The 12,947-nt window shown below is 40.7% G+C and overlaps 1 protein-coding gene across 1 annotated transcript in view; it reads right to left on the bottom strand.

Moving 5' to 3' along the window:
- Positions 1–580: 580 nt before the first annotated feature.
- The window catches only part of LOC138956416 (carbohydrate sulfotransferase 1-like), a 38,978-nt gene continuing 26,611 nt past the window's right edge, over positions 581–12,947 (bottom strand). Inside the window, exons 3-6 of the mRNA XM_070327778.1 lie at positions 7,516–7,629; positions 2,847–3,051; positions 1,737–2,040; positions 581–1,435 (exon numbers count right to left, since the gene is read on the bottom strand). Of these exons, the coding sequence (XP_070183879.1) occupies positions 920–1,435; positions 1,737–2,040; positions 2,847–3,051; positions 7,516–7,629 (1,139 nt within the window). The 3' untranslated portion in view covers positions 581–919. The remainder of the gene's footprint in view (positions 1,436–1,736; positions 2,041–2,846; positions 3,052–7,515; positions 7,630–12,947) is intronic.

Genomic DNA, 12,947 nt, shown 5'->3' with positions numbered 1-12,947 from the left:
TCCAACGCATTCAAAATAGCTCTGCCCGTCTTGTCCTGCGAAAGAAAAAGAGAGATCATATCACCCCCCTCCTAAATCAGCTCCACTGGTTGCCCGTTCCTGCCCGTATCACCTACAAAATCAACACTCTCACCTACAAATGCCTCCATGGTCTCGCCCCTGTCTATCTCTCCGACTCTCTTTCTCTCTATGTCCCTTCACGAACACTCAGATCATCTGCCGACTCCCTCAAGCTCAACATCCCCCACACCAAACTCAAAACAGCAGGTCAACGCTCATTTTCTTTCCAAGCACCTAGCCAATGGAACACACTACCTCTCCCCCTCCGCCAACAACAGTCCCTCGAATCATTCAAATCTGCACTCAAGACATTCCTTTTTTCCAAATAATCCATGCATTATACACTGCCCACCCCATCCCACCCTGAATAACTGTACATATTTTAATGTTTGATGGTATGTGTGTGTGCTAGTGACTTTAAGTCTCCGTGTGTGTGAACGAGTGTATGTGCGCCTTGAGTCGCCTGTTGGTGAGATATGTGCGCGTTATAAATATTCGTATTATTATTATTATTATGGTGACCTTCTGAGCCGACCTGCTGGCGACTGACCTCAACTAGGGCTGCGCGAGGCTAGCAGAACGGAACAGATGAAAACTAAGCTGACCTGGGTTAGTTTCATTTTAATTTTGATAGTGGAGCATATTGCATTCATTTTAGGTAGAAATTATGAAAACGTAATCAACTTAGATCACTTTTGGGAAGTAGTTAGTACATGTATATCAAAAAAGGTATATATACTTCTAGGAAACTGATTTTGTTTGTGCCTACCCACATATATGACTGTGTGCTGTTCGAAAGATGTTTTTGCAAGACAATGTGTAAGACATTCTTCCCCATTCACCACTCCTACATTCTGTCTCAGACCCACACACCAGGAACGTTAGACACATCTACAAAGGAAGGAATCGTCAAGTTCAGCAACTCTTCCCGCTTGGCCAGAGGGAGGTAACCCATCCTCCTGTACACTTCCTGGCAGCTACTATCCACGATTTTCGTGGTTTGAAAGCCCATCTTAGTCCTCCAATTCAATGCGGTTTTCTTCGAATCGTTTCTTGTCGTGCAGATTACGCAATTGTCAGGCAGACCGGCGGAGGTGATATTCCACACGTACTGACGGAGTGTCTTGTCCATGTTCAAGCCGGCGAAGTGAAGAAGCTTCTGGGCGAATTTGAGAGGCTCCGTTGCGATGTCTTCGTAGCGTACGGTGAGAACTCTCCCCTTGTGAAGCGTCTTGAGCTTCTCACCTTCTTTCAGGTCGTTCAGGACGCGGTCGCATAACTTTTTACTCGCCGCAACGATGTCTTTGAGCTTGAATTCACCCACCCGTGACTGAGAGCGAAGCGTGCCTCGGGGATCCCGTATGAGATGCACCACCTGTGGAAGAGAAAAGGAAATAGGATCAAAACTTAATTCTTATAAAGACTGTCATTATAATTGAGCCAAGACTTCGCAAAGTCTTCTCTTTTTTTTTTACCGAACATTCAGTGCCCTAGCAACTGACCTACGTAATGTCAACTGACCTTAAAGTGATAAATAATAGCACCAACAAATGTCTCTCATCGCCCCGAGAGCTAAACAGTTCAGGTTCGGGTTTGTAATTATATGAGCACACACCAAGAATACCTTAAATTAAACGTCAGACGACTTTCCAAAATAGCGCCTTAAGTGTACTAACTTTAACTGTCGGGTCGAGCTGAACAAGACGAGCTGCCTGTGCCATGGAGAAGCGAATGGTTTTCACTACTGTCACGTTCGCTTTCCGGCAGGGTGTCACCATCTTCGGCAAACATCGGATGCTTCCGACAATGCCCGAGTTCTGCGTCATGCACTGATGGTAAGCCGACGTGGTCAAACTGTTCTTGAGATGGTACTGGATCAGGGTGCGAGGGTCCAAGGATCCAAAATCACAATCCAGGAACGCCTTCACGTGGCCGGTGGTGACCGAGTCTGGATCATAAAACTTGTTTTGGTGCGTCTGCCTGAAAATGTAAAAGAAATAAGATAATGTAAAATAAATGAATTAATAAATGAACGACAAGAAATCGTGTCGGGACTTGTTGGACGATGATATTAAAACCAATTAAACCTGCTGGTGTGTGTGTGTGTGTGTGTGTGTGTGTGTGTGTGTGTGTGTGTGTGTGTGCGTGTGTGTGTGTGTGTGTGAGTGTGTGTGTGTGTGTGTGTGTGTGTGTGTGTGTGTGTGTGTGTGTGTGTGTGTATCTGTGTGAGTGTGTGTGTGTGTGTACCTGTGTGTGTGTGTGTGTGTGTGTGTGTGTGGTTATGTGTGTGGTTATGTTTGCATTTCGTTGTTTGTGTCTGTGAATCAGGCATGAAAACTGAAAAAAAAAAAATACTGGAAAAAAAATTCGAAGGCGCGTAGCGCCAAGTTTTGCAGGCGCGTAGCGCCAAGTTTCGCAGGCGCAAAGCGCCAAAACTTCTAGGGGGGTCCGGGGGCATGCTCCCCCGGAAATTTTTTTTTTCAAGGGTGCAATTTGGTGCAATCTGGGGCTATCTGAGCCTTAAAATTGGATTCAAACATGGCCCCAAAACTATTTTACTATAACTGTGACTAGGAAAAAAAAAAAAAAAAAAAAAAAAAAAAAAAAGGAAAAATACGGAAATTAAAAAAAAAATACGGTTTATTTTTTTCAAAAATACGGAAAATACGGAAAATACGGAGAATTTTCATGCCTGGTGAATGTGTATGTGTGTGTGCGTGCGTTTTGGCGGGCGCGTGTGCAGGTGTGTGTTTGTGTGCGCAAGCGTGCGTGTATGTTTCACTTACACAGGGCCTTTGCTCATCCGAAAAACTTGATTGTCGTTAGCGAAGTATACCTGGAGCGACCACAGCGGCTCGTACACGTAGAAGACCTCAGGGTGGTGATTGAAGACGTCACCCGTCATTGAGGAACCACTGCGCATGTAGGTCAAGATAATGACCTTGACCTTCATATTGGGGATTTCTGGAATGTCGTACGCGTCTGCTGTTTCTGTGGAGAGGAAAACAATAGTTAAATTCTTACACTGTAGCACTTTGTGGTGTTTTAAGTTGGCTGGTTTTGTTTGGTTGCTTGTTTAGTTTGACCTTCATGCTGGCATTCATGTCTGCTGATACGGGGGGAAAAAAGGCGTATTCTCCAGAGCTGTGCACCAGCGGAAACCGTGTTGCGAAGGTGATACTTCTTTATTTTTTTGAGACATTTTAAAGGTCCTTGTCTACATTTTTATGCCCAAAACGCCACTTGTCCATTACAATACAGAGTCTATTATCTACAAATATCAACAATACACCCCCTTTCGATCAGGAAAGACGAAGCCAGTGTAGCCGTTTGAAAATTCATTGTAGTATTCCAGCGTAGTACTCATAGTAGGATATCCTTATTTGGAAAATGCCAAGCGCAAAACTCCTCTCAAATCGCGTGCATTTCGTGCGTTTAAAAAAAGCGTGGACAGCGCTCCAGTGTCATACTGTTGCTGCACTTGTTTGGGCGTGGCTATAAGCATAGTGACATGAATTTGATTGGTCAGTATTTTTAGGCAAAGCACATGTTCTCAGCAAACAGAAAACAAAATATTGGAAGCGTGAGTCACGCTACCCAAAAATAAAATCTTTTTGTACATTTTTTTTCTATAATTTTTTTCCCCATGGTTCATTCATCATTTGACATAATTTTGTATCGAAATCTAACCATAAGATTATTGAACAAGTCGCGCAAGGCGAAATTACTACATTTAGTCAAGCTGTGGAACTCACAGAAGGAAATTGAACGTAGACCGCCGCTAGTGCAAAAGGCAGTGAAAGTGACGAGCCTGTTTGGCGCGGTAGCGCTGTGCTTCAAAGCACGCTTTACTGTAGGCCTACCTCTCTTCGTTTTAAGTTTCTGAGCGTGTTTTTAATCCAAACATATCATATCTATATGTTTTTGGAATCAGGAACCGACAAGGAAGAAGATGAAAGTGTTTTTAAAGGCATATGTACGCGCTCCCGTGTTTACAAAGTGTAGTTTGCCCATAATCGATGTCAAACGCACCATAAGACCATATAATGACGATATGTCACCATGCGCGGACCATAATACATGCATTACAGCTTGTTCTAGCCTCTGAAAAAGTGAGGATGTCAACAAAGCCGCGGTGTTAGCTCCCTTGCATCAACGTTACATGTGTTGCCAAATCTATAAATAGGACGATCCAGATCAAAATGAAAATTAACATATCTCAACATTGAAGGGGTCCTAGACCACAATATTTTGCAGGGAACTTAATTTAGCATGTCTCCAGCTGTTGGTAAAGCAATTAGCGTGTATAGTCATCGAGTACATATGCCTTTAAATTGATTTCGAAAATTTAAGTTTGATCATAATTTTTAATTTTTTTAATTTTCAGAGCTTGTTTTTAATCCAAATATAACATATCTATGGAATCAGAAAATGATGAAAAATAAGATGAACGTAAATTTGGATCGTTTAATAATTTTTTTTTATTTTTTACATTTTTCAGATTTTTAATGACCAAAGTCATTAATTAATTTTTAAGCCACCAAGCTGAAATGCAATACCGAAGTCCGGCCTTCGTCGAAGATTGCTTGGCCAAAATTTCAATCAATTTGATTGAAAAATGAGGGTGTGATAGTGCCGCCTCAACTTTTACAAAAGCCGGATATGACGTCATCAAAGACATTTCTCGAAAAAATGAAAAAAAAAGCCGGGGATATCATACCCAGGAAATCTCATGTCAAATTTCATAAAGATCGGTCCAGTAGTTTACTCTGAATCGCTCTACACACACACACACACACACACACACACACACACACACACACACACACACACACACACACACACACACACACACACACACACACACATACACCACGACCCTCGTCTCGATTCCCCCTCTATGTTAAAACATTTAGTCAAAACTTGACTAAATGTAAAACAAGTCGCGTAAGGCGAAATTACTACATTTAGTCGAGCTGTGGAACTCACAGAATGAAACTGAACGTAGTCCGCCGCTAGTGCAAAAGGCAGTGAAAGTGACGAGCCTGTTTGGCGCGGCAGCGGTTGCGCTGTGCTTCATAGCACGCTTTACTGTACCTCTCTTCGTTTTAACTTTCTGAGCGTGTTTTTAATCCAAACATATCATATCTAAATACAACATTTAGTCAAGTAGCTGTCGAACTCACAGAATGAAACTGAACGCAATGCCATTTTTCAGCAAGACCGTATACTCGTAGCATCGTCAGTCCACCGCTCATGGCAAAGGCAGTGAAATTGACAAGAAGAGCGGGGTAGTAGTTGCGCTAAGAAGGATAGCACGCTTTTCTGTACCTCTCTTTGTTTTAACTTTCTGAGCGTGTTTTTAATCCAAACATATCATATCTATATGTTTTTGGAATCAGGAACCGACAAGGAATAAGATGAAAGTGTTTTTAAATTGATTTCGACAATTTAATTTTGATAATAATTTTTATATATTTAATTTTCAGAGCTTGTTTTTAATCCGAATATAACATATTTATATGTTTTTGAAATCAGCAAATGATGGAAAATAAGATAAACGTAAATTTGGATCGTTTTATAAAGTTTTTTTTTTTTTTTACAATTTTCAGATTTTTAATGACCAAAGTCATTAATTAATGTTTAAGCCACCAAGCTGAAATGCAATACCGAAGTCCGGGCTTCGTCGAAGATTACTTGACCAAAATTTCAACCAATTTGGTTGAAAAATGAGGGCGTGACAGTGCCGCCTCAACTTTCACGAAACGCCGGATATGACGTCATCAAAGACATTTATCAAAAAAAATGAAAAAAACGTTCGGGGATTTCATACCCAGGAACTCTCATGTCAAATTTCATAAAGATCGGTCCAGTAGTTTAGTCTGAATCGCTCTACACACACACACACACAGACACACACACGCACATACACCATGACCCTCGTCTCGATTCCCGGCCCCCTCTACGTTAAAACATTTAGTCAAAACTTGACTAAATGTAAAAACACACACCTAAAAACGAAGAAATGAAATTATATGTTTTTGTTTTTCTGTGTTTTACTTGTGATATGCTGAATCCAATTACATAAACATATTTTTTGCATGAGCTCTTCCTCTTCTTCTTCGTTCATGGGCAGAAACTCCCACGTTCACTCGTGTTTTTGCACGAGTAGATTTGTACGTGAATGACCTTTTTTAACCCGCCATTCAGGCAGCCATACGGCGCTTTCGGGGAAAGCATGCTGGGTAATTACGTGTTTCTATAACCCACCGAACTATGCCACGGATTACCGGATCTTTGGCTTGCGTACTTCAGGTCTTGTGCTTGCATGTACACGAAGGGGGATAAGGCACTAGCAGGTCTGCACATAAGTTGACATGGTAGATCGGAAACATCTTCACCCTTTACCCACCAGGCGGCCGCGACCGGGGTTTGAATTCACGACCTTCCGATGTCTTATTCACTAAGCCACTGCGCTCGTCAGAACATGAACTTGTTTTAAACTTCTTCAACAGGAATGTATAAATGCGTGATATAGACCATTTTCGTGTCATTAAAATGCACTCTTTTTGATAGAAAGTAAACTCGTTGTTATTTTCATTTTCAACAATGCAGTTCATCTTCACATAATATTCTTGAAATACATATAGAAGCAAGCAACACCTAACTGCCTTCAGCTTATTTCTTTTTATTATCCTATCATAATTATTTTCAACCACATTTAAGGCAACGTGATCGACGTACTTTTGAATGTTTCGTTTTGTGTATTATTGAATAGCTAAACTTTCTTGTTTTTTGATCAATGATGCACATCGTACCGTTGTGGGAAATGCTGTTTAGTTCCGAAAAACATTATTCCTGCACGATTATGCAAGCCTTTGTGGTCTTTATTTCAAATACAGTGTGTAAGCAGTTAGCATTGATCGCGTTCAACCAGCAAACTAACAAACACAACAGGTGAAACAATGCATGTATCTCTACAAAGGAGGACAGCATCGACTGTACCAAGGCATTCACCTGTACAAGCTTAATCTTCCATGAATAATTAATGCACAGGTGACGCCCCCGCTAATGGATCGTTATCATTTTACCCAAGCATATTGAGACAAAACGTAAGAATAAGAAAGTCGTCGCTCGAGGCCTTGCCGAACGAGATATTGTGCATTTTGAGAGTCGTGTATCGGTCTCACGCCTAGAGTCACAAACACACACACACACACACACACACACACACACACACACACACACACACACACACACAAACGACACACACACACACATACACACACACAAACATACACACACAAACACATACACACACACACATACACACACACAAACACACACACAAACACACACAAACACACACACACCAAGCACACACACACACACACACACACACACAAACACACTCACACACACACATGGACTCACAAAAGCAGAATAATTCCTCACCTTTTAGCACAGATGTATTGGCTAGCGGGTGTCTTTGTGTTGAAGGCGGTCTACTCAGTCCGGGTGCCACTCGTGTGTCTATCGGATTGACACCCACCTCCCGTCTTGTGTCCCCTTGTACAATAGAATAGAAATGAAAACAAGAGGCGAAGCCTTCAAGGCTCACGTAAGAAATCGACAAACAGTAACACAAACTCAATCACTCCGTCACACATACACACACACACACACACACATACCTATTTCTTGGATTTTGCTACCTAAGAAAAGGGGCATTACCACCCACCTAAGATTATTAATCAAAACAGTTTTTTGGAGAAATGCTCTGTTTTCTACAGTCATATGGGCGACAAAAACCCAGACTCATCAACTTTTAGTGAACTCACTCGACAGCACTACTATTCCAAATTTGGTTACCTAAAATTCAAACTTTAATCAATCGATTTGGCCAATTAACAAAAAGAAAAGATGGGCAAATGGGTCGCAAAATGTTTGTCAGAAGTCAGGAATATTGCCAATTTAAAGATTTGGTTTCATTACCACGGAATTTTGGTGGTAATTAAAAACCTTCTCTCCGGGTATACAGTCGTATTCTGGCCTTGCACTTAAAAAAAGCAAGAATGAAATTCGTTAGAAAAATTGTTGTAACTACTCTTCGGTAAAACATTGATGAAAGCTTCTTTGTCAAAACATTCTTTAGAACCTTTTCTAAGATCCCCAAAAAAGATTTCTGCCAAAACACGTAAAAAGTGCATTTTTGAAGATATTTTTCTTTGTCTCTAAAATCGGTGGTAGTAAGTCTGGACGGTTGCCTAAGAAATACTGAAATAACTTTTTTATGTTTCTTTTTCACCCAACCATTATGCCTTGGACGTTTAGAGATAACTATGATGAAGCGATCTCCATTGACTTTTTTTGTGATGGGAATCAATTTGTTCCTGTAATGCCACTGGTCGTTTTCATACGCAACCAAATCCAACCAACTTTACTACCACGAGTTCATGTTTTACAAAAACACGTTGAATGGCCACCAACTTCCACCCATGTTGTTTTTACTCTTATTCTAGTCTATTTTAGATTAAATATCAATCATCTTTTTTGATGATGTGCGTTTGGTTTTGTTACTGTGAAAATATTTTACGTCTCTAGGTAGCCGTTGTCATGGATTAGGGTTAGGGTTAGGGTTAGGGTTAGGGTTAGGGTGATTTTTTTTTCTTCAAATGTCATGTTTACGCAATGCACTTATCTATTACAATACCGGGCAGTAAAACTGCTCGTCGACAGTTGAGCAATATTTATGTCAGTTTTTTCTGGGTTTTTTTCGTCTGTAGTCTTTGACCTCATACCAACTGCACACAATATCCATAGAGTACGGTTTTACCGACAGTTGCAATGTTAAACATAGACGTGAATGGCCCGGAAAATATTTAATTATGATTTTAGAAACAAATTTGTAAAAACGGGTTTTTTTAAAGTAAAAAAGTAAAAAGCTGTAATTCAGCACAAATGAAACCATTAAGCTATTGTCGTCCTCCGCTGTGACCCGAAGACCAAGTCGGTTAGAAGTTACAATTTGTTCGGTCATTAAACCTTGTCTGCCGATTTGATATATCTTGGGGCTTGACGGAGACTGACTTGTCTTGTGCAAAATGATGACTGTGACGGTTTCAGTTCTGCCCGGTATCATGTTGGAAAATATTTCTTCCCATGCACTCGTATAATTTCCAGTTAATCTGCAATTGTGCGAACAATTTGGCAGCAGGCACCTTTGAACTCTTCACTTGAACAAATTTATTGGTAAATATTTAAACTTTTTTTTTTAAATAATGAATTTGATGCTTTGAAATCATATTTAGCGGTTCATTGTCAGTTTACAAAACATATCATATGACATTGAAATGAACTGATTAATTTTGACAACAAAAACGAAAAACACCACAATAACAACCATTAAAAACAAACAAACAAATAAACAAACGAAGCACACACACACACACACAAACAGTGACTAATGACACTGACACACACCTACTGGCACTGACACTGAATGCCATACCACAGTAAGACTCAGTACGAGCTCTAGACGAAACTTATTTTTTTAAACACATGTCATAGCACGCTGTTTGACGATCAAAGCATTTTTACTTATGAGTTTCTGTAGTTTAGTCTTGTGGGGTGTTTCCGTATTTATTTTGTTCATTTTTCAATCAATCAATCAATCAATATGAGGCTTATATCGCGCGTATTCCGTGGGTACAGTTCTAAGCGCAGGGATTTATGTTTTTATTTTTTTTATGCAATTTTTTTATGCAATTTATATCGCGCACATATTCAAGGCGCATGGATTTATTTATGCCGTGTGAGATGGAATTTTTTTACACAATACATCACGCATTCACATCGGCCAGCAGATCGCAGCCATTTCGGCGCATATCCTACTTTTCACGGCCTATTATTCCAAGTCACACGGGTATTTTGGTGGACATTTTTATCTATGCCTATACAATTTTGCCAGGAAAGACCCTTTTGTCAATCGTGGGATCTTTAACGTGCACACCCCAATGTAGTGTACACGAAGGGACCTCGGTTTTTCGTCTCATCCGAAAGACTAACACTTGAACAGGAGAAAATTGCTAACGCCCTGACCCAGAGTCGAACTCGCAACCTCTCGCTTCCGCGCAAGTGCGTTACCACTCGGCCACCCAGTCCCTTGTCTTTATATAAAAAAAAAAATAGAGGATCTGTCAGTGTCATTGGTCCTTACATCGAACGTTTGGTTTGGGGGCTTGATAGGTCTACTCAATTTCTGGTAAAGTTTTGAAAATAAATTCAGCAGGAGCTTTTACTTTACACTTTCTGTTCTCAATAGAAAAAAAACCCACTAAAACATTAGTAACATTTCCACAAGTGCAAGTAACATTTCCACAAATGCGAGTAACAATCCACAATATTCTTTAGGTTACATTCCATTGTGGGTAACAATCCACAAATAAGGTAGCAATCCAGATCTGGGGTGAAGGAACCATCCACTGTGATAGGACACAATCCACCAGTTAAGTTGCCATCCACATGTGGATGGCCACCTAAATAGGCCTTAGGTCGCCAATCGTGTGGAAAGCAGAATGCACACACACACACACACACACACACACACACACACACACACAGAGTAAGCATAGGTGACACTGTGCAAGAAAGCGAGACACTAGATCTAGATCTAGCCTACTTAAGCCTGTCCTTAATTGAGCCCGTAGTCGACTGCACGAAGCTTCGCAAAGTCTTAATACCAAAAACCCGCAGCTACGGCGTGGTACTTTGACCCCAACATCGCTTCTCAAGTTTTGACATGCGAAGCTTCGCCGTAGCTCGCAACGAAGTTTTTGTTGTTGTTGTAAGAAGAGTGCTTTTTGATTCAAGATGGACGACGAAATCAGACTCAATACCATAGTGAAGAATGCACTTATCGACTTTGGTCGATATCGACTAACCTCCTACCTGTATTATTTCATACTGCGATGCATTGACATGTCGAATGAAACTCGAAATCCCAACTTACTGGCGGTCTCGAATAGCAGCTAGCATCTGCTGAAGAGACATTAAACCCCAAAAACAAACCAACTTACTGGTCCCGGCCGTGCTCAGTCAACGAAATAGAACACATACAATTAACTTACGTCATCATCAAGTACGTAAAGTACAATTTGTGACGTAAAGTACTCAGAAAGAAGCACACCACGCGCTGGTCGAGACTACGTGCATGCGCTTTCTGACTAATAAGATTTGAGACGCCAAGACATGAAAAGATAACTCTCTTTTCCGCCATAGTGCCTTCCAACTAGTCTCAGCCCGCTCAAAATAATGAGCCAAAATGACCGAGACTTTCAGTAATTCCTTCGCGTGACGTCTAACCCTCTTACGCCATAATGTGACGTCTTCAAATGACGAAATGTTTCTACCACAGACATACACACGCACAAACACACGCACAAACGCACAGACAGACAAAGTTACGATCGCATAGGCTACACTTACGTGAGCCAATCATAGAGTATACTGGTAAAGAACAAAGTAGAATACAGTATAATGGTAAAGAACAAAGTAGAATACAGTATAATGGAAAAGAACAAAGTAGAATACACTATACTGGTAAAGAACAAAGTAGAATACAGTATAATGGTAAAGAACAAAGTAGAATACAGTATACTGGTAAAGAACAAAGTAGAATACAGTATAATGGTAAAGAACAAAGTAGAATACAGTATAATGGAAAAGAACAAAGTAGAATACAGTATAATGGAAAAGAACAAAGTAGAATACAGTATACTGGTAAAGAACAAAGTAGAATACAGTATAATGGTAAAGAACAAAGTAGAATACAGTATAGTGGAAAAGAACAAAGTAGAATACAGTATACTGGTAAAGAACAAAGTAGAATACAGTATACTGGTAAAGAACAAAGTAGAATACAGTATACTGGTAAAGAACAAAGTAGAATACAGTATACTGGTAAAGAAACAAGAGGCGAAGCCATCAAGGCTCACGTAAGAAATCGACAAACAGTAACACAAACTCAATCACTCCGTCACACATACACACACACACACACACACACACACACACACACACACACACACACACACACACACACACACACAGAAAGAGCATAGGCGAAACTGTGCAAGAAAGCACTAGATCTAGATCTGTCTGTCTGCATGTAGCCTACTTACAGGGACACGACTGCCAACTAGTCTCGGCCCGCTCAAAATAATAATGACCGAGACTTTCAGTACTTCCTTCGCGTGACGTCTAACCCTCTTACGTCATAATGTGACGTCAATGTAATGTGACGTCTTCAAACGTTAGAGTTTCTACCACAGACATACACACGCACGCACGCACGCACATACGCACGCACGCACAGACAAAGTTACGATCGCATAGGCTACACTTACGTGAGCCAAAAAGTAGAATACAGTATACTGGTAAAGAACAAAGTAGAATACAGTATACTGGTAAAGAACAAAGTAGAATACAGTATACTGGTAAAGAACAAAGTAGAATACAGTATACTGGTAAAGAATGGATTATAGTTGTACATGGTAAAGAAGAATAGAGAAGAATGGAAAAGAATAGAGTTTGTTTTGTTTGTTTGTTTGCTTAACGCCCAGCCGACCACAAAGGGCCATATCAGGGCGGTGCTGCTTTGACATATAACGTGCGCCACACACAAGACAGAAGTCGCAGCACAGGCTTCATGTCTCACCCAGTCACATTATTCTGACACCGGACCAACCAGTCCTAGAACTAACCCCATAATGCCAGACGCCAGGCGGAGCAGCCACTAGATTGCCAATTTTAAAGTCTTAGGTATGACCCGGCCGGGGTTCGAACCCCGGACCTCCCGATCACGGGGCGGACGCCTAAAGAATAGA

This window comes from Littorina saxatilis, unplaced genomic scaffold (assembly GCF_037325665.1).
Source record: "Littorina saxatilis isolate snail1 unplaced genomic scaffold, US_GU_Lsax_2.0 scaffold_446, whole genome shotgun sequence".
NCBI lineage: Eukaryota > Metazoa > Mollusca > Gastropoda > Littorinimorpha > Littorinidae > Littorina > Littorina saxatilis.
The sequence above is the reverse complement of the archived record's forward strand: the minus strand, read 5'-3'. Positions and strand labels throughout refer to the sequence as shown.